The 20,223-nt window shown below is 42.9% G+C and overlaps 2 protein-coding genes across 17 annotated transcripts in view; one reads left to right on the forward strand and one right to left on the reverse strand.

Annotated features, from left to right (window-relative positions):
* SLC1A1 (solute carrier family 1 member 1) overlaps positions 1–2,354 on the forward strand; it is a 79,674-nt gene extending 77,320 nt beyond the window's left edge. The window contains exon 12 of the mRNA XM_077909084.1: positions 195–2,354. Within this exon, the coding sequence (XP_077765210.1) occupies positions 195–441 (247 nt within the window). The 3' untranslated portion in view covers positions 442–2,354. The remainder of the gene's footprint in view (positions 1–194) is intronic.
* Positions 221–20,223, reverse strand: part of SPATA6L (spermatogenesis associated 6 like) — a 65,471-nt gene continuing 45,468 nt past the window's right edge. For 12 of the 16 annotated variants that reach the window (XM_077909146.1, XM_077909160.1, XM_077909149.1 and 9 more), the window contains one exon: positions 19,022–19,225. The gene's annotated coding sequence lies outside the window, so the exon portion shown is untranslated. Of the gene's footprint in view, positions 2,538–3,495; positions 3,606–16,895; positions 18,499–19,021; positions 19,250–20,223 lie in introns of those variants that run through there. The other 4 variants (XR_013386057.1, XR_013386056.1, XR_013386054.1 and 1 more) reach the window with 4 other exon arrangements.

Here is a 20,223-nt window from a genome sequence, read left to right on the forward strand (position 1 = left end):
GTTTGCTCATTCTATACTTTGAGCCACCTTCTTCCCCAGGCCTGTGAGAAGAGCCTCTCTGGTCCAGCCATGAGGATGGCATTCTCTCCATTTGCTTAATTCATAACTGAGTTCTTCAGATCCTTTTCTCTCCCCAGTGGCAGATGGAAATGAACTTGAGGCCTCCTGTCAGACTCACCCTCTCTCTTCCCCAGGGACCGGTTCAGGACCATGGTGAACGTCCTCGGTGATGCGTTTGGGACAGGCATTGTGGAGAAGCTCTCTAAGAAGGAGCTGGAGCAGATGGATGTTTCATCTGAAGTCAATATCGTGAACCCGTTTGCCTTGGAATCCACAATACTGGATAATGAAGACTCAGATACCAAGAAGTCCTATGTCAATGGAGGCTTCGCAGTAGACAAATCTGACACTATCTCGTTCACCCAGACCTCTCAGTTCTAGAGTCCCTGGCTTCATAGGACCAGGAATGATGAAGGACAGCTCCATAAGAGTCATCTCTTAGCAAATTCAAACATTAAATAAGGAAAAGAAAAACATTAATGGCCAACTGTACATTGGATTTGATATAGAAACTTCCAGATTATTTTCTATATTTGGATTCACAGATTTCACTCTCGGGGTTCTGGGCTTTGGGGGTGGGGTAACATGAAAGAAAATACATGAAAAAGAAAGCTGGATTGTCTGCAATTTAAAAATTCTAAAGTTTGGAAGTAAATAGAGTCATAATTGTTGGATTAGGACATGGATATGGAAGAAAAATTGCTTTCTCATACACAGTCCAGTGTTTTGAGTTTTTAAAAAAATACTCTCTGATTACAAATTTTTACTCGCTTTCTATTGGCATGGATTTCCTTTGACTTCTCACATTTTTATAGATTATAATGCATATAAACACCCTCCCCCCCATTAATGTGCCAAATTGTCCATTTTTAACTCATCTCCAGCCAATTTCAAAGAAACAACTTTGAAAGAAAACAGACCAGCACAATTCTGCAATCAGAGTTTTAAGATGGGTGTGGGGTTTTGTGGGAAGGTTCTTTTTTCAATGTACTGTATTGGGACACTGGTAACTCCTACCCCAGTGTTCAGTATAGAGCTAGATATATATATATGTATATATTTATTATTTTCATATAAGTTGCCAGACAGAGATCAGAATTGAACTGTCAATGTGAAATAAAGAGCTTTCCTTGTACTTGAATAATAACTATGATCTCAATCCAGATCTGCTTTGGGGCTTATCCAAACTCCTCTCTCAGGAGCACAAGAATGAAATATCATGTTGTCTGATTGTTCCACGTCTGTGTGTCAGCCTCAAAGCAGATATGTATTATGGAGATACTCCAAGGTGGCATCACCATTTATCTACAACCCCCAGATTCTGCTGCTATGAGGGAATCCATATCAGCTCTATATACGATTGTATACAAAGGTGTCACTCATACAAGGCTGGATGTGTTTTTATCCAATTGGAAGGCTTCATTCTTCCAAGATCAACTAGACCCACTTAAAAATGACAGGACTTTGCCCTTTTGTACCCATTAGGGCCTAAACAACAGTGGCAAGCTACCAGCTAAGTTGTATTTTAATATGGATCTGATGGACTGAACAAGTCACATTGGCCAGTGTCTTCTTGCAAAGGAAGTCCCACAACATGAGATCTTGGTTATGAGTGGTTCAGGGAAATTCTTCCATTGTATGAAACTCATCTCCTCAAGGGAGGATGGTTCCAACTAGTAGTCTAGTAATCTCAGCCCTGGTCATTACAATCCATTTCCCTTCTTATGCTAATTTATGGAAATAGTTTATTAAAATCTGTGCTTCAGCACTCATCTTAAAAATAACATTTAACATAAAAACTTGTATTTACACGGAGATCCAAAATAGTCACGTTTCTGCAGTATAGCCAATTTAAACCTGTGCTTTTTTATATTTAAGAAAACCAGAAACTGTGCCAAAGATGGTGGAAAAGTAAACAAATGTTCAATGTTGACTACCTGTACCCTGAAAGCTATAAGGGAATGATCCTAGATTGTCGAGTACACATCATAAACGTGGACCAGTGATTCAATGTGAGTCTTCAAAGGGAAATATTGATGTTGTGCAGTGGAAATAAATCTAAATATCGATGCAGTTGAATCCATAATTTGTCATGGGCTGAAAGGTCCTACCCCCTTGGCAGTTTGCTCAGATCTAAGGCACGGGAGTTGGCAGAGCTGTTCGTGAACTGCAGGTCATCCTTATTTTGGAGTGAGTTTGTAACGAGCCTCTTAACACACTGTGCTGTTAACTCATTAAAGAGAACGATGTTCCATTTCAGTCTCAATAAATACTTCTGCCCTTCCTCCTTCCCAGCCTTGTTCTTTATCTCTTCTTTTTACTCAGAAGGGGTGTGGGAAGGTGGAGACGTGGTCAGTTGATTCAGACTGTCAACAGATGATTGTTTTCGAAACTGTTTACGCTCAAGAATGAAAAAGCAGGCCTTGGGGGAAAGTACCCTTCTCGGTTCTTCATGTGAATCCGTGGGGATGATAAGGCTGAAATACAGAACCGTAAGTGATGAACAGTTCATCCCTATTGTATCACTGAGGTGGAAGGGAAGGTATAATTTGGCTAGAAGTTACTATACTGGGAAGTCGTCTTATCTCCATATTATGGTGCCCTGGTTTCACTGAAGAACCAATCCTGCCCTCTGAAATGTGCCTACAAACCACAAATGCTATATTCAGGGATTCCACACCCTGCCCAGAACCTGAGTCATGACACGGTTCTGCTGGTGGACTTACTAGCCTATGACAGACAACACGTAAATAGACAACTCCCTAACCTACCAAGAGAGGACACCGTTTCACAGAGAGCTGATCACTACCTGGCCAGACTAATTGAGGATAGTGACCTCTTTAGGGAACATGGGATAAAACACCCAGCCCAACTACTTAGAGATTTGTTTGGGAGAGTTAGTACACCTGAGCAGGGTCCTCATATGACTTTGATCTTGCCCAAAGTATACTCATGTACAGAGGAAGTGTTATCAGCTCTAATAAATGACTATTTCTCAACAAATCTTTGTGAGTCCACAGGGCACCAGGCCATTTATTAAAAATACACCCCATTCTTAGGATAGCTTGAGAAAACTGTGTCTGGCTTATAATCAGGCAGTGAGCCAGCAATGGTGTTGGCTTTGCAGGTGTTAAGAATCTTCCTTCTTGGAACAGAAGGAGGAAATGATCACGCAGAGCCTTGGTAGAATGCCAAGAAGATTCTATGCAACAGGATCGATATTTCGTGTTCTCTTAACTGCCCAGCAAGGGCCCATAGAAACCAGTGAGTGGGCACACAGCTCTGGGACTCTTGCCAATCAATCTAAGCCTTGGTTCTTATCCTGTGAAATGAGGATAACAAATCTTGTCTCGTGAGACTGCCTTAAGTATTCAATAAGAAAATGGATGTGATGCATTTAGCACATAATATGTTTAGTAAATGCCATATACTCACCTCCCATGGAGAATCCACAGACATGCAGCTTTACCAGCTGTTCAGATGTTTTAGGGCCCTTGCCACTGACATTACAGTTGAGGATTACAGCTCTTACCACTTGGCCTTACCTGGGTTATTAGAGCAAACAATAAGTCCAACCTACTGAGACTTAATAAGCAAACTCCATTCTATAAAGGGAAAAGCTTGGTGCCTGGGTGGCTCAGTTGGCTAAGCATCTACCTTTGGCTCGGGTAGTGATCCCAGGGTCCTCGGATCAAGCCCCACATCAGACTCCCTGCTCAGTGGGGAGTCTGCTTCTCCCTCTCCTGCTGTCCGTATTTCTCTCTCAAATAAGTAAATAAAATATTTACAAAAATATATATATAAAGGGGGAAAGCCCTTTCTGAAACTGGGACATTTTCACAAAAACAGTAATAAGATCTAGAATATTTCGTCTTGTAAAAGATCACAAGCAGATTAAGCAACGGTAAGTGTTCACAATCTTTTCTGTGCTCTGAGACACATGGCAGGATTTGAAGTGCTCAGTCTGCATGTGTGAGGCTGAGATGTTCTGAAATCACGGTAAGACATGAAGTTCACGTTTATCATCTTGGTCCATAAATCTCACGTAACTGTCTCCACCTGCTGGAAGTAGACTTTGTTCTGGGCCCCACATGGGGCTTCTTAATACCCCCTATCCTGGGAAGCATGCCTCCCTCCCCTGAAATCTTAGACTTTTTAAGTGAAAGCCATAGAAGATAAACAACCAGAAGTCAGTGTTGTTAAATTAGCTTTGGGAACAACATATTGATCTGTATATATTGAATTAGGTGACTGCACCTGAGTGTACGAAGTTATTGACCACAGATGGGAGGCCCTTGGGGAAATTTCCCAGTGGCCTAGGCTAAGTAAACCACAAAACTCCTAAGTTAGCAGTAAGATCTAATTCCACAATTAATGTCCCACTTCCTGTCTCACTAGGAAAATCCAATGCCACGTGTGATTTGGAGGCTGTCTCTCCAGGATTATGGAGATGTTTCTGGTTTCCTCTACAAATCTCCACTTGGCCTGCCCATTTATAAAGTATCACAAGGTTCAGTACAGTTATTAGTAAACCTCCTGAGCCCAGATAAAATCAATAGCCCTTTTGTTGTTTTGTTATTCTTGTTACTCTTGTTGGAGGAAAGCAGAGGCCTCATCTAGAGAGAGTTCACTGATCTCTAGAGCACCTTGCTAGACTGGAGCTGGGAAGCTCTGGCCTCAGAAGAGCAAAAGCTATTTTGCTTTTTTTTCTTTTTCCTGAGGCTATTACCCATAGAGAAGCTTGCCCCACAAGAGTACTGTTTATCAAAAGATGGAGGCAAAGAAATCCTGAAACTAATATACAGAATCCACCAGACTCCTGAGTGGTAGTGTTTGGATCCCAATCCCAGCACCATTCCCATCTACTCACTCCCATTTTCCCTCCAAGAAGATGCCTTTTCCTGACAGACTGGAGCCAGCTCTGATATCACCATGCCTCCGTGACTCAGAAAAGGTATTTGTTACCTTATGAGGACATCACATCCTCCTTCTGCACTTCAGGGCATCTGAGGGAATGCAAAGCAAGCCTGCATCATCTGGGCATTCCAGAGTCAAAGGTCTGGCTGCCATGAGCCAAAATGAGGAGTTTGAAAATCTGCCAAGGTCTGCCTTATGTTGTCGGGACCCTGTAGAAAAACATGTTTTCCAAGATGAGGATAAGCCCGGTTGAAATGAATTGAGTGGTTGGTCCCAGGAGGACAGTCGCCGAAGAAAAGGCACCACTCCATCATTGCATGGGTGCTTCATCTTATGAACATGCCTTAAGAAAGTGCCGAAGGCATGTACATTTTAAAGATAACTTTGAGGGACGCCTGGGTGGTTCAGCGGTTGAGCGTCTGCCTTTGGCTCAGGTCGTGATCCCGAGGCCTGGGATCCAGTCCGACATCAGGCTCCCCCGCAGGGAGCCTGCTTCTCCCTCTGCCTGTGTCTCTGCCTCTCTCTCTCTGTGTCTCTCATGAATAAACACATAAAATCTTTAAAAAATAAAATAAAGAGGATTTTGATCTTCCTCCAAGTATTCAAATATAATTTTCATTTAAGGAGTCCCTGTATTTCCAAGGTCATCTGCTTAGCTTGGCAAGAATAATTAGAGACCCACAGAATGATTTGTCTGAACTGAGGACTTTGGAGAAAAGAAAAAAAAATAAGATTCTCCAGAATGAATCTGTGGATAACAAAATTTCCAGGTCTTTAGGAAACTGTGTGGATCTGATGAGGCTCAGAGAATAGCTGTGGAGCTCATACTTGTTATTAAAAAAAAAAAAAAAAAAACCACCACCAGTTAGCAAGAGAAACAGTGGCTGATGCTTCCCCAACACTTGCTTTTGTCTTCCCAGCACCCCAAAATGGCTTTAATTTCCAGGGCTTATGCACTAATCCTCCATTTCCTAATTTAGCCAGAAAGGATAAAACAGACAAGACTGTGTCAACTTCACATTAAGCACACACAAACTCAAAGCTCTTTGCTGGGTCAAGAGGGGCCAGTTAAGTCAGAAAAACATGCCACCTGTAGCTGATGAGAAATCAGAAGAGCAAACAAGACAGCCTCAGGCTGCAAGGATACAGACTGGCACTGAGGAAGTTTGCTCCCATTCCATTCCAAGCAGACAGCCACCTACCCCGTTCCTGGGCATCATCACCTTTTGTAAAAATGACCCTCTTGGGGATCCTGGGTGGCTCAGTGGTTTAGCTCCTGCCTTCAGCCCAGGGTGTGATCCTGGAGCCTCAGGATCGAGTCCCGCATCAGGCTCCCTCATGGAGCCTGCTTCTCTCTCTGCCTGTGTCTCTGCCTCTCTCTCTCTCTCTCTCTCTCTCTCTCTCTCTTTGTGTCTCTCATGAATGAATAAATAAATAAAATCTTTTAAAAAAATGACCCTCTAAGGCAAATAAACGTCCAATTTTTTTCTTAAATTTATTTGAGGAGGGAGGGCCAGAGGGACGGGAAGCAGATCCACGTGGGGCTCGATCCCATGTCCCTGAGATCATGACCTGAGCCGAAACCAAGAGTCAGCTGCTTAACCGACTGAGCCACACAGGTCCCCCAGGTCCAATTTCTTTTAAGATGTTGAACCAACTGCTGCAGGTACTAAGTGAGGAGTTGTCCCTGCCAGGATGAGTGCAGAGAAGGATGGGATGTCATGACTCCAGAAGAACAAACAGCAACAACAGAGAGGAAGCTCATTTTTATTTACTTGACAAATGTTTGTGTAGCAGTGACTGTGTGGCAAGCACTGTTCTTAGCACTTAACAAATAGTAACCCTCATTAAATAAACAAAAACAAATATTAACTCATTTAACCTCAACATCATGAAGTCGGTACTGTTATTACCCTCCTTTCTAATGATGCGGAAACTAGTACAAAAGGTTCGCCTGCCCCAGATCACACAAGAGAGATAACACAGCAATTTGGCTCCAGTGTCAACATTCTTCACCAAGTACTGAGAGCCAGAGAAGTCCAGGAGTGCTAACTTTAAGTTTGGGGAAGCCTAAAATTTTCAAGACACATAATAATCATTGTTAACACCTACCAAGTGTTAACTGTGTGCATGACGCTGTCCTAAATATTCTACATACTTAATGGCATTTATCCTTCTCAACACTCCTAATAGGCAGGTATCATTACCCTCCATTCTCCAGATAAGGGAACTATGGCTTGGAGAGATGAAGTGACTTGCCCAAGTTCACATAGTGGGACTCAAATTGGATTCTAAAGCCTGTGTTCCTAACCATTGAGGTGGTGCTTTATTATTTTTTTAAGACTTTATTTATTTATTCATGAGAGACACAGAGAGAGACAGAGAGGGAGGCAGAGACACAGGCAGAGGGAGAAGCAGGCTCCATGCAGGGAGCTTGAAGTGGGACTCAACCCCAGGTCTCCAGGATCATGCCCTGGGCCGAAGGCAGATGCTCAACTGCTGAGCCACCCAGGCGTCCCAAAGTGTGCTTTAACATGCCTAAAAATCCCATGAAAATGGAAAGCAAAGATAATCAAAAACCTCCCATCAAGGAAAATTCCAGGTCTAGGTAGCTTTGCTAGTGAATCTAACAGATTTTTAAAGAATACTAGTCCTACCCAAAGGATGCCTGGGTGACAAAAATACTGATCAAAGGGACATAGGCATCCCAGAGCATTATCAATGATAGCCAAACTATGGAAAGAGTCTAATTGTCCACTGACAGATGAATGGATAAAGAAGATGTGGTGTATATACAATGGAATATTACTCAGCCATAAAAAAGAATGAAATCTTGCCATTTGCAACAAAGTGGATGGAACTAGAGTGTATTGTGCTAAATGAAATCAGTCAGAGAAAGACAAATACGATATGATTTCACTCGTTGTGGAATTTAAGAAACAAGAGATGAACATAGAAGGAAAAGGAGAGAGGCAAACCATGTAACAGATTCAACTATATAGAGAACAGAGGGTTGATGGAGGGGAGGGGATTAAACGGGTGATAGGGGTTAGGAAGGGCACTTGTGATGAGCACTGGGTATTATAGTAAGTGATGAATCTCTAAATTCCACTCTAAAACTAAATTCCACTCCTAAAACTAATATTACACTATATGTTAACTAACTAGAATTTAAATAAAAACTTGAAACAAAATAAAAAAATAAAGAATACCAATCCTTCTCAAACTCTTACAAAAAATAAAAGAGGAAGGGCACCTGGGTGGCTCAGTCAGTTAAGTGTCTTCTCAGATCGTGATCCCAGGGTCCTGCGATTGAGCACGCTTTGGACTCCCTACTCAGTGGAGAGTCTGCTTCTCCCTCTGACCCTCCCCCTCCCCCTGCTCATACACATGCTCTCTCTCTCTCTCTCAATAACTAAATAAAATCTTTTTTTTAAATAAAATCTTAAAACTAGAAGAGGAGGTAATACTTTCAAATTCATTTTCCAAGGCCAGAATTACCCTGAAATCAGAGGGAGACAAGGACATTACAAGAAAAGAAGATTATAGGCCCATATCCTTGATGAACATAAATGCAAAACTCCTCAACAAAATGTTAACAAACTGAATTCAACAGCACATTTATTAAAAAGGTTAAACTACGATCAAGTGAGATTTATTCCTGAGATATAAGGATGGTTCAACATCCACAAATCAGTAAGTGTGAAACACAGTAACAACATGAAGGATAACAATCATATGGCCATCTCATTATGCAGAAAAAAAAATTCAACAAAATTCAACATCCTTTCATGATAAACTCTCAACATATAGAAGGAACATAGCACTACATAATAACAGCCATATATGACAAGCCCATAGCTGACATCATCCTCAATGGTGAAAAGCTTTTCCTCTAATATAAGGAACAAGACAGTTATTCAACATAGTATAAGAACTCCTAGTCAGGAGGATCTCTGGGTGGCTCAGCAGTTTAGTGCCGCCTTCAGCCCAGGGCGTGATCCTGGAGTCTCAGGATTGAGTCCCACGTTGGGCTCCCTGCGTGGAGCCTGCTTCTCCCTCTGCCTGTATCTCTGCCTCTCTCTCTGTGTGTGTCTCTCATGAATAAATAAATAAATTCTTTAAAAAAAAAAAAGAGGAAGTCCTAGTCAGAGCAAGTAGGCCAGAAAAAGAAAGAAAAGGCATCAGAATCAGAAAGGAAGAAGTAAAATTAACTGTTTACAGATGATATTATATACATAGACAACCCAAAAGACACCACCAAAAAGCTAAAATAAACAAATTCAGTAAAATGATAGAACATAAAATCAATCCACAAAAATCAGTTGAGTTTCTATACACTAACAGCAAATTATTAGAAAAAGAAATTAAGAAAACAATTCTACTTACACTAGCATCAAGAAGAATAAATTACTTAGGAATAAATTTAACCAAGGAGGTATAAGACCTATATTCTGAAAACTAAAACACTGATGAAAGAAACTGAAAGAGACACAAATAAATGCAAAGATTCTAGGCTGATAAATTGGAAGAATTAAGATTTTTTAAAATATCCATACACCCAAAGCTTTTTATAGATTTAACCCAATTCCCAATAAAATACCAATGGTATATTTTTTAGAGAGAGAAATAACAATCTTCTCTTTCTGTGTAGAACCACAAAACACCCCCAAATAGTCAAAGCAATCTTGAAAAAGAAAAATAAAGATGGAGTCATCACTCATCCTGATTTCAAACATTACAAAGCTATAGGAATCAAAATAGTATGGAATTGGCATAAAAACAGACACACAGATCAATGAAACCAAATAGGAGACCAGAAATAAATCCATGTATATATTCAATTAATTTCTGACAAAGGAGCAAAGATTATACAATGAGAAAAAAAAATGGTGTCCTCAATAAATGCTGTTGGGAAGGGACACTTGGGTGGCTCAGTGGTTGAACGTCTGCCTTCGGTTCAGGTCATGATCCCAGGGTCCTGGGATCAAGTCCTGCATCTGGCTCCCTGCAGGGAGCTTGTTTTTCCCTCTACCTGTGTCTCTCATGAGTAAATAAACAAAATCTTTTAAAAAATAAGAAATTAAAAGTAGAACCATCCTGCAACCCAGCAATTCCATTTCAGGGTACATTTCCAAAGGAAATTAAATCACCACCTCAATGATATCTACACTCCCATGTTCATTGCAGCACTATTCACAATAGCCAAGATGTGAATGCCACCTAAATGTCCATGGATGGGTGAACAGGTAAAATGAACGTGGTATATACACACAATGGAATATTATTCAATCTTAAAACCAAAAGAAGGAAACCCTGCCACTTGCAGTAACACAGATGAACCTAGAGGGCTCTATGCTGTGAAATAAGCCAGACAGAGAAAGAAAAATATGCTGCATGGTATCATTTACATGTGGAATCTGAAACAGAGTAGAATGATGGTTTGTCAGTGGTTGGTACATGGGTACAAACTTCCATCTAAAGTACAACATGGTGACTACTTGAGCACTGTCCTGTATAATGGACATTTACTAAGAGAGCAGAACTTTATGAGTTCTCACAAAAAAAAAAAAAAAAAAAAGGAAAGGAAATATGAGGTGATGGATGTGATGTGTTCATTAACTCAGTGGTGCGACTCTGTTCACGATGTATATACATATTGAATGATCACATAGTACAATCTTATTTGTCCATTATATCTCAATAAAGCTGGGAAAAAAATGCCTACAAAGGAAAAAGGCAATGCATGAAAGCACCCAAGCATCACCTCTTTAAAAGTTATTCCTTTTTTTTTTTTTAAAGCATCTGTCATTTTACTTGTGAGGATCAATTTTACTCAAACTGTCCCCTCCTCATTCTCCCAATCTAGCAAAGATCAAAGTGCGTCTGTAGGATCTCCCACACCCCCTGCCCACCCCACCTGACCTCCCTTGTAGTTGATACCGTGTTTTCAGATCCTTGCTTTGGATCACTTTCAAATCTTTCGTTCAAAACCTAATCCCCCCAAGGGTTCTTGCCTGTTCCAACCAGGGAAGGCAGCAGAATGAAATCGGGCACCCAATTTCTCCTTCCCTTTCTTGCTGAAGTTCGGGCGCTGCACAGCGGCCCTGGTGCTCAGCCTCCCCTGCCTCCCACCCCCTGGCACCTCAATCCCCTGCGGCCTGGCCTGCACCCTGACAGCTCTCCCGGAACCCCAAGGTAAACCAGCACCCTGCTTGGGTAGCCTGCTTCTACCTCTGCCTGTATCTCTGCCAGATACAGGAAAACCCAGTGGGCATGTTCTCAGCGGCCAGCTTATACTTTAATGCACTATTTGTCCCTGTTCGTTGGCTTGTTTTCACCAAGCTCTCCCCCCTTGAGTACCAGGACATTAGGGGGGCTGCCCGATGCCCTCCTGTCATCCCGCAATCACGTCCGCAGCCTCCTCTGGCTGCTCCCCCTGCCCACCACTCAGCCTATGCCGAATGCACAGCGGCCCCTCAAACATTTGTGGTTTGAACAAACAAATTCTATCTCCTCCTGGTCTCTCTCCACCAGAAACTCATTATTATGGCTTCAAGCACCAGGGCTACGCAGGTAATTACCCAGATGGGAGTCCACCAAATCTATAGCCGTTCTTAGTGGCTTCCCTGACCTCCAGCCAAATGTCAGCTCCACATTCCCAACTTCTACTGGCACTTCCCTTGGACCTCTCCAGCAGCTTTTCAAATTGAACTTGTCCCAACTCAATCTTGTAAATTTCTCTCGGAGTTTTTCTTCTCAAAATTGGCTACTGTGGGGGCACCTGGGTGGCTCAGTGGTTAAGCGTCTGCCTTCAGCTCAGGTCGGGATCCTGGGGGCCTGGGTTCGAACCCGTGTCGGGCCCCCTGCTCGGCAAGGAGTCTGCTTCTTCCTCTCCCTCTTCCCCTCCCCCTCCTCGTGCTTGCTTGCTAGCTCTCCCTCTCATGCTCTCAAATTAGTAAATCAAATCTTTTTTTTTTAATTGGCTACTGTGTTTTCAAAATTGCCTTTATTTTCACAGAAACCTAATATCATAACAGTGTCTTCCCTCTTTAACCTCAAAAGGTTTGAGGTTGCAAGGCAGGTCTACAGAGATTTACTCATTTATTGAAATCCCTCCACTTTGGTGGCAGGTGGGAGCCCCTGAGTACAGCGCTGCCTCTTTGTGAAGTGAGGCAAGACTGAGCCTCTGTTCAGACATGAGAACTGGGCATGGTGCATCCCTGTGTCTTCTCTCCCCATGTTCTTCTTGAATAAGCAACATACATCTTCATAAGCCTCTAAATTCTATTTACAACAATGAAACCTTCACAGTAGGAAGAAAATTCAGAAGAATAACAAAAACCCCCACCTAAATCCAAGAGAATCCACTGCCTCTGAACATCCCACCGTGCGGTAATCCTGAAAGTTCCCTGCTCTGGCCCTACAGCCAAAAACACACTATGAAAAAAAAAAATCCCTCCCCAAAAGGTTTGACTTGGCCTCCTCTTTTATCCTTAGTCCTGAGGTTCATCTCACTCAGGTCACGGAGAATGCAAATCTGTAAAATAAAGGACACTGTGTCCTTATGTTGGCAGAGTAATTCTTCCCTCAATCAATACTTCATTCCTGTTGATTAAATAATTCACCTTCACTTCGCAACTCAGCCCAGTCCAGCTGACTTAAAGGGGCCAGTCTCCCCATCCCTGCACCCCACGCACCATTAAAGCACCGTTAAAATAAGCTGCTTGATTATTTCTTCCCACCCCTGACAGTTAATGGCCCCTTTCTTCTCTATGACCCTCCCACCCAGTCCAGATTCTATTTCCAGATTCCTTCAATGGCTTTGTCATAGCCTCCCTCTTGCCAGCCTCTACCCACTCCCAAACCACCCTGAATAAATAATCATCAGATGAATAGCCTGCTTTCCCATCTCAAACTCTAATGGCTTCTTATTGTCTATAGCACAAAGTCTAAAATATGGGGCCTAATATTTAAGACACTTCAGAAGATATCCCTAGAGGATATTTCCTCCTTCTCCATACATAGATCTTCCATTAGATTCCAATTTCCTCACTTTTCCCAAACCTCCTCTCCACCTGGTCTTCCTATTCCTTACTGTCAAATATTCTTGGCCCTCAGCCCCAAGACCTCATCATTTCTAAAATTATTTCTAACGTCACGGAACCCAGAGAAGTAGCAGTATCTTGGTCCATAATCAGATACTGCCTTATTAATTTTTTTGCCTTATTAATTTAAGACTTGATTATAACATAATAAGATTGAATTCCACAAACTATTGATAATAATTCAGTATCATTTTCGATATTTTTTAAAGATTTTATTTATTTGAGAGAGACAGCAGAGGGAAGGGCAGAGAGAGAGAGAGTGCAGAGCCCGGTGTGGGGCTCAATCTCACGACCCCAAGAGATCACCACCTGAGTGGAAACCAAGAGTCAGATGTTTACCCGACCGAGTCACTCAGGTGCCCCTCATTGTTCGATATTCTTAAATAGAAGTCAAAACACATGGCTACAGGAAAGATTCAGCTTCAGATCAGCTTTATGAGATCACAGAGCCTTTTGTTGTTTTAGATTTGAACTTGAATAATTTGAACACCTTGCGGGAAGCGGACTTGTACTCTCCATTTCACCCAGTTCCCATCACTCATGGTTATTTCAGGCCCCACTGCTTCTGACAGTCACGAATCCTGCCTGGTCATGAAGGCATCGGAGTTTGCAGCACCCTCTGAGAGTCACACTTGCCACATCTCATTGCCGTAGTAAAGTCCAGAGACTCCGAGAGGGCACAGGCTGTATCTTCTACTCCTTACATAGCTCATCTCCTGCCCCGCCCCACACGGCAAAATACAATACTAAGCACATAGAAGGAGCTTAATAAATACAAATTGAGTGATTCCATATGAGACTGTGAAATCAATTTAGTGAACCATCAGGACTGGGAGACCAAACAAATCAATGAACAAAAGATGGTATCCAAAACAAACAAACAAACAAAAAAAGAAACAAAGGATGGTATCCTTCACCCTGCTGAAATTCCCTTATGCAATGACATGTGAACCTTCACGATAGCGAATTTTCTCACCGTGAATCTAGTACTTGCAGCAATGACACCTATTACCCACGATCTGCCCCTGTGAGTCACCCCACTGAAACAGGTGTGATATTTCTCTCAGTTCAAGATACCAATTTAAGTAAGTGTCAGTTCGAGGAGGAAAAGGAAACAGGGATTTTTAATTGGGGGCAGGGGAAAGGAGCTAGCTTTCTAAAAATGCTATTTACAGACATAATATTACAGTGACAGGAAAGCAGAGCAGAAAGCACCTCTTGTTGCCCTAAACAAGAAGTGGTTACCCTTGTTCCAACTTCTGTCAAGAGACCTTAGTTGCCCTGTCACTCTAGTGGAATGTTCTGAGTTCCTTTTTTCAAACCCCTTAGGTTGAATTATCCAGTAGGTACAAGCCTCGGGGATAATCAGGTGACAACCAAAGGGGGTGGCAGGAAGTGGTAGAAAAAGTATGCGGTTTAGAGACAAAAGAGGCTAGGGTTTGGAAATTGGCTTTGACACTACTTAGCTTTTCTGAGCCTCAGTATCCTTAGTAAAAAAAAAAAAAAAAAAAGTTGGGGGGAGGACAAATGCCTTCCTCAAGTAATTAAATGAGATGCAAATAATAGCAGCTGGCACTTACTGAGATTTATTTTGTGCCAGGCACTGATATAAAGGGCTTTCAATATGCTAACTCATCTGCTCACAACTGTAACATTATGAAACAGATACTATAACTGCCTCCATTTCACACAGACTGGACACTAAGACAAAAAAGAGATTCTTTTTTATTTAATATTTTATTTATTTATTCATGAGAGACACAGAGAGAGAGAGAGGCAGAGACACAGGCAGAAGGAGAAGCAGGCTCCATGCAGAGAGCCCGATGCGGGACTCGATCCCAGGTCTCCAGGATCACACCCTGGGCTGCAGGCGGCGCTAAACAGCTGCGCCACCGGGGCTGCCCCAAAAAAGAGATTCTAAGTCACTTTTTGCCCGTCACTCACTTCATGGCAGAAGCAGGATTCAAATCCAGGTGCTCTCACTCCAGAGCCCTCCCTACGATGCCCTTGCAGAGCACTTGATATAGCGCTGGTAAACCGAGGCTGTCAACAAAGGAATGAAAAAATGGAAAGAGAGCAGGCAGGAAGAGGGGAAAAATGCTTTATTCCATTTCTTTAGGATCCCAAGTCTCCCAATGTTGGACTTTCCAAGACTGTAGCTCTCCCTCAACATTGCCCCTGTCCTGGCCTCCTCTGTGGAAGAACCTAGAATAAATCGCCCTCCACACTCATTTAAGGCATGCAGGACACACAGTGACACAGCCTGGCTGGTTCAGAAGCATCCCAACCAATCACAAGCCAAAGGCCCCAGACCCAACACGAGTCCCTTCAACTCTCTTCCCTTCGAGCAAACTCCCTACCTTGCCAGAGGTTTCTCTTCTCCCTCTTCCCTTAAAAATCTTAATTCTGGGGGCACCTTGCTGGCCCCATCTGACTCTTGATTTTGGCGCTCAGGCTGTGTTCTCAAGATTGTGAGATCAAGCCCCTAGTTGGACTCCGTGCTGAGCATGGAGTCTGCTTGAGATTCTCTCTCTCTCTCTCTGCCCCTCCCACTCATGCTCTTTCTAAAATAAATAAATCTTTACCCCCCCCCAAAAAAAAAGAAAGAAAAGAAAAAGAAAGTCCTACTTCTGGGGACTCAGCACTCTAGCAGCCCCCAAATGCCCTTCACCATATGTGGGGCAGGCCGTGGTGGTGTTCAGTGCTTCCACCTTGGGGTTTCTGGTGTTGAAATGAAAAGAGTCCCCACCACTCACCCTCGTGTGACCCTCCCACACAGACATAGCAAATCCAGCCATATATTATGTTTATTGTCTGTCCTATCAGAGGCAAAGCTGTGGCCACCACAGAGAACAAAGGAGCCCCAGTAGGTGATTCTTACAGGTAGGTGCAGAGGATTGATACTATACCATGGGCTACAGGGTACTTCTAAAATAAAGACAAGAAAAATGCATACTTACAGGAATGCTGGAGGATCACTCTAAAAGATACAGAATCCCAAGGGGAAACTTTCACACTGGGAGCTCATTACTCTGCTGAAGAAGCTTCGACAACCCATCCTGAAAATGACCCATTTGCACCAAGGAAAAGCTCTAGTCCTAGACATGACTCGGTTTTTGCCAAATTTCCTAGCTCTGAGAGTAAAACTAAGCACAGGCTCTTTGTTCTGATGAACGAAATAGCTCCAGCTGCCCCTAGACCCAGTGGGAGGGGTCAGTGGGAGCAGACCCAGGGAGCCTGGGGGTGCAGCTCTTCTCACTGCCAGCAAGGTTCCCGGAGGGGGTCCTCTCCAAACCTGCATGTCCCCAGGAGTGCTAGGATGGGTCACCTATTCAGAGAAGGACATCAGTGCCCATTGGATCACTGGTCACACATGGGCTGCCCTCAGAGAGGCCAGAGGGCTCCTTTAATGGAACTAATTGAGTAGAGTTATGGCCATCATAAGTTAAGAGTGACCAGGCATTCAGGAGCTCAGCTGAATGTGCACATATAACTCATAAATCCTCTCAGTTATGCATTTAAAATCAACCACCTTCTTTTACGTTAAACATATCATGTACACTCTCATTTTTTAAATCTTATTTATAATTCAGAGTCTGTAGGTTTCAGGTAACTTTGGGTCAGTCAAGTGATCTTAGGGAAATGGCCTCTTTGTACAATGACTTTTACATGGAGGGCCCATGAGATTTTCCCAGGAGCCTCTGCAAACGCAGACCCCCTCAAACCTGCTTGGAAAATATGGTCTAGGTTTAGACAGATCTGCAACTGTGAAAGTCAAAAAAGGAATAATAAATTGAAGCAAGACAGGTAGGAATTTTTATCATGTTTAATGACACAGATCTTCCCAAAGAAATCCCAATTCATCACAAAATTATTCACATAATTATATACCCCAAAAGCAAAATTCCTCAACTGCAATCTTGGTCCCAATATGATTCCTCAAAATGGAAACAATTCCTTAAGGAATAAAAAGGTAAAATAAGGATAATTTAAACAACAGAGTTAGCTAATCAGAAAGTTAGAAAAAGATTGATTTGCCAAACAAAAAACAGAAAAGAATGGGCATTTAAGATCTTATCCCTAAACTGAATCAAGGAGTTATGCTCAAACCATTTCATAAAAATTGAACTGGGGCATCTGGGTGGCTGAGTCAGTTAAACGTCTGTCTTTGGCTCAGGTCATCACCCCAGGGTCCTGAGATAGAGTCCCATATCCAGCTCCCTGCTCAGGAGGGAGCTACTTCTCCCTCCTCCCTCTGCTCCTCCCTGGTCGCTGCCCACCCTGCTGCTCATGCTCCCTCTCTCTCTCTAATAAATAAAAATGTTTTTTAAAAATTGAAAAACAAAAATAAACAGTGAAGTCATGGTATATATTTGAACAATAACTCGTATGGGATACCCATCCAATAAACTGGGTTTCTTCTAGCTATTTATGTCCTTTTTTAAGTGGTCGTTTTCTGAGAACAGTGTCACAGCCTTAATGTAACACGGTATTTTTTTTACTTTTGATGACTACTAGTCGTCAAAATAGCAAACTGACAACTATAGTTCCAGACACACCCAGAACAGATAAGCAAGTGTAATTGAGCATTTGTGTTTTCCAGAAGTGGATGAAATGCTTGTTGTGTTTACTTGGCTGAAAGACTGAGAAGAGAAAATAAATGAACTTTGTTTTATTGTTTTTGTAGGATTTTTTCCTCCTTTAATTATTAATGTTCTTTTCTGAATTTACCTAACGAACCAATTCCTGTGATCATAATGAAAGAAGGAAATTTGACTCTCACTGAATCCTGTGAAAACAAAAAGGGATTTAGGGTATAGTAGAGGAAAGCCAGGTTGTAATGTGAAGGAAAGACCAAGGCTCCCGTTTTGAGGCCCCTCTGCTCCAAGCCTGTCTCCAGCCCCACATCACCCGGGCCCAGCCTCCTCGCGCTCCCTCAGTCCACATGAGCATTTCACCAGGGCACCCTTCTAGCTCATTTTAAATCTGGTTTGCAGTCATATCTGCAGAGTGTATTTAATTAAAGCACCTCTTTCAGAGAAATATTTGAGGAAGGTTTTATTCCTCATATAAATATATTAAAGCACCACTGGAGAAAAGGTGGGGGCGGGGAGGGGTAGATGACAGGAGTGGATTAAACTACAATCCAAAGAAACTAGTCTCCTCTTACAAATGTGTCCTAGAAAGTGAAACTTTAGAGCAAGATATGAATTCTCCAGATGTAAGGCTCCCTCTTCCTAACTTTTCAGGGGACTTTGAGTCAATACTCAAGCCTAACACTAAAACACAAACAACAACAACAACAAAAAAAAAAAACAGATTTACCAAAAAGAGAAAATATTTTTTCTTGACTTTTTTCTTGACAGTTTTTTCCTGGAGGATTTATCAGGTTATTCCTTTGAATAGCAGCTTCCTGTAGTTCATGTAAAATGTAAGTTGAGAAAGGAAGGATGGAAGGAGGGAGGGAAGTAGGGAGGGAAAGAGGGCAGGAGGAGGGGGGATGGAGGGAGAGGAAGAGGAAGGAAGGAAAAATGTAAAAACTTTCCAAGAACACATCCAGTGGGGAACCTGGGTGGCTCAGTCGGTCAAGCATCTGCCTTGGGCTCAGGTCATGATCTCAGATTCCTGGAATCAAATCCTGCATTGGGCTCTCTGCCTCAGCAGGGAATCTACTTCTCCCTCTGCCCCTCCACCCACTTGTACTTGCCCTCTCTTCTCTCTCTCTCTCTCAAATAAATAAATAAAATATTTTTTTAAAAAATCAGTGCCACAAATGAGCAGCACCTGAAAAGGGATCCTGATACTTTCCTTAGAATTCTGAAAGGTGCTTTCTAAATGAAAAAGCACCTGCCACCCAACTCTGGTTATTTTCTAGGTGAAGCTCAAAACAAACACGTACACAAACAATAACACAAATTTTCCGGCTGGAAAAGAAATTATGAGCCCCACATAGGAAACACTTTAATCAATGACTCTTACCTGGCCACAAAAGACTGAGTACAGGGTTTGATTTGAAAGGGGTGAGACCCTGGTGATTTGATACACATAACAAAAATGGTTGTTCATTTCTCTAAGGATGTGGGGGTTGGCTCCTTGAGAGAGATCTTCACGATGTTCCTCCAGCTTTCCTTCAGATTCCCCTGTGAAATTGGAAATTTCACACACTACACGTGGTACCGAGAAAAAGGCGAACAATTAGCACCAAGGAGAAGCAGGGGATGTCATTCTAACCCAATCTTGGCATGTAGCTCTCCCTGGGATCCCTCAGTGTCTGGACCCCCTCTTCCTCCCCAGGGCAGGGGGAGGCCACGTTTGGTAGCTCAATGCAGCAGCTGTGCAACCCTCAGCAAGTTACCAGCCTCCTCTGCATCACATCAGGATGATGATAAGCTGAGCATCGACCTTTTAGTCCTCCTCCTGAGGAGTCAGCACAGTCCTTGGCACGTAGTGACTGCACAGAAACTGCACCGAACTGTTAAACATGCCCCAGTCCTATTCTATGGAACAGGAGCGTAGTTTTGAGCACAGAGTGAGTTAGTATAGGATTGGGGAGTGTTCCAAGTCTCCCATCTCGGGGGGCGGGGGGGGGCTTGCCAATGGCAAGATTTTCAATCCTATATGTGCATCAGAATCTCCCAAAGAACATTTATAAAAATGCCTTTTCCAGGCACCATCCAAAAGGATTCCAATTAAATCAGTCCAGAGGGAGGGATCAGGATTTTTCAGAGCCACCCCCCCCCCCCCCCCGCCAGGTGATTCTAGTGCTCATTGAGGACACTAACCCAAGATTGTGACTCATGATTTGGGTGCATGGTCCCTATCTGTGTGGTCTGTGAGACAAGGCCCTGGGATGAAGGAAGGTGTGGCATCATCCATTGTATCAATCCCCATGAGCCACCAAACAACAAGCCCCTCAGAAGCTGGCAACTGAGTCAGAGAGAGGGGGACCCCAGGGTTGGAACTGGGCTTCGGGAGGCTGGTTTGCCTTTTGCCTTTGCAGAGAGGAAGGGATCCCTGTCAGCGGGAGTACAAGGGCTCCTGCTTGCCCCCTAGGGCCAAGTGAGGTTGGAAGCCACACCAGCCACCGTCCTAGGATCTGGAGGCCTAATGAGCTGTGACAGAGCAGAAACCAGCATTT

This window comes from Canis aureus, chromosome 1 (assembly GCF_053574225.1).
Source record: "Canis aureus isolate CA01 chromosome 1, VMU_Caureus_v.1.0, whole genome shotgun sequence".
NCBI classification, from domain to species: Eukaryota; Metazoa; Chordata; class Mammalia; order Carnivora; family Canidae; genus Canis; species Canis aureus.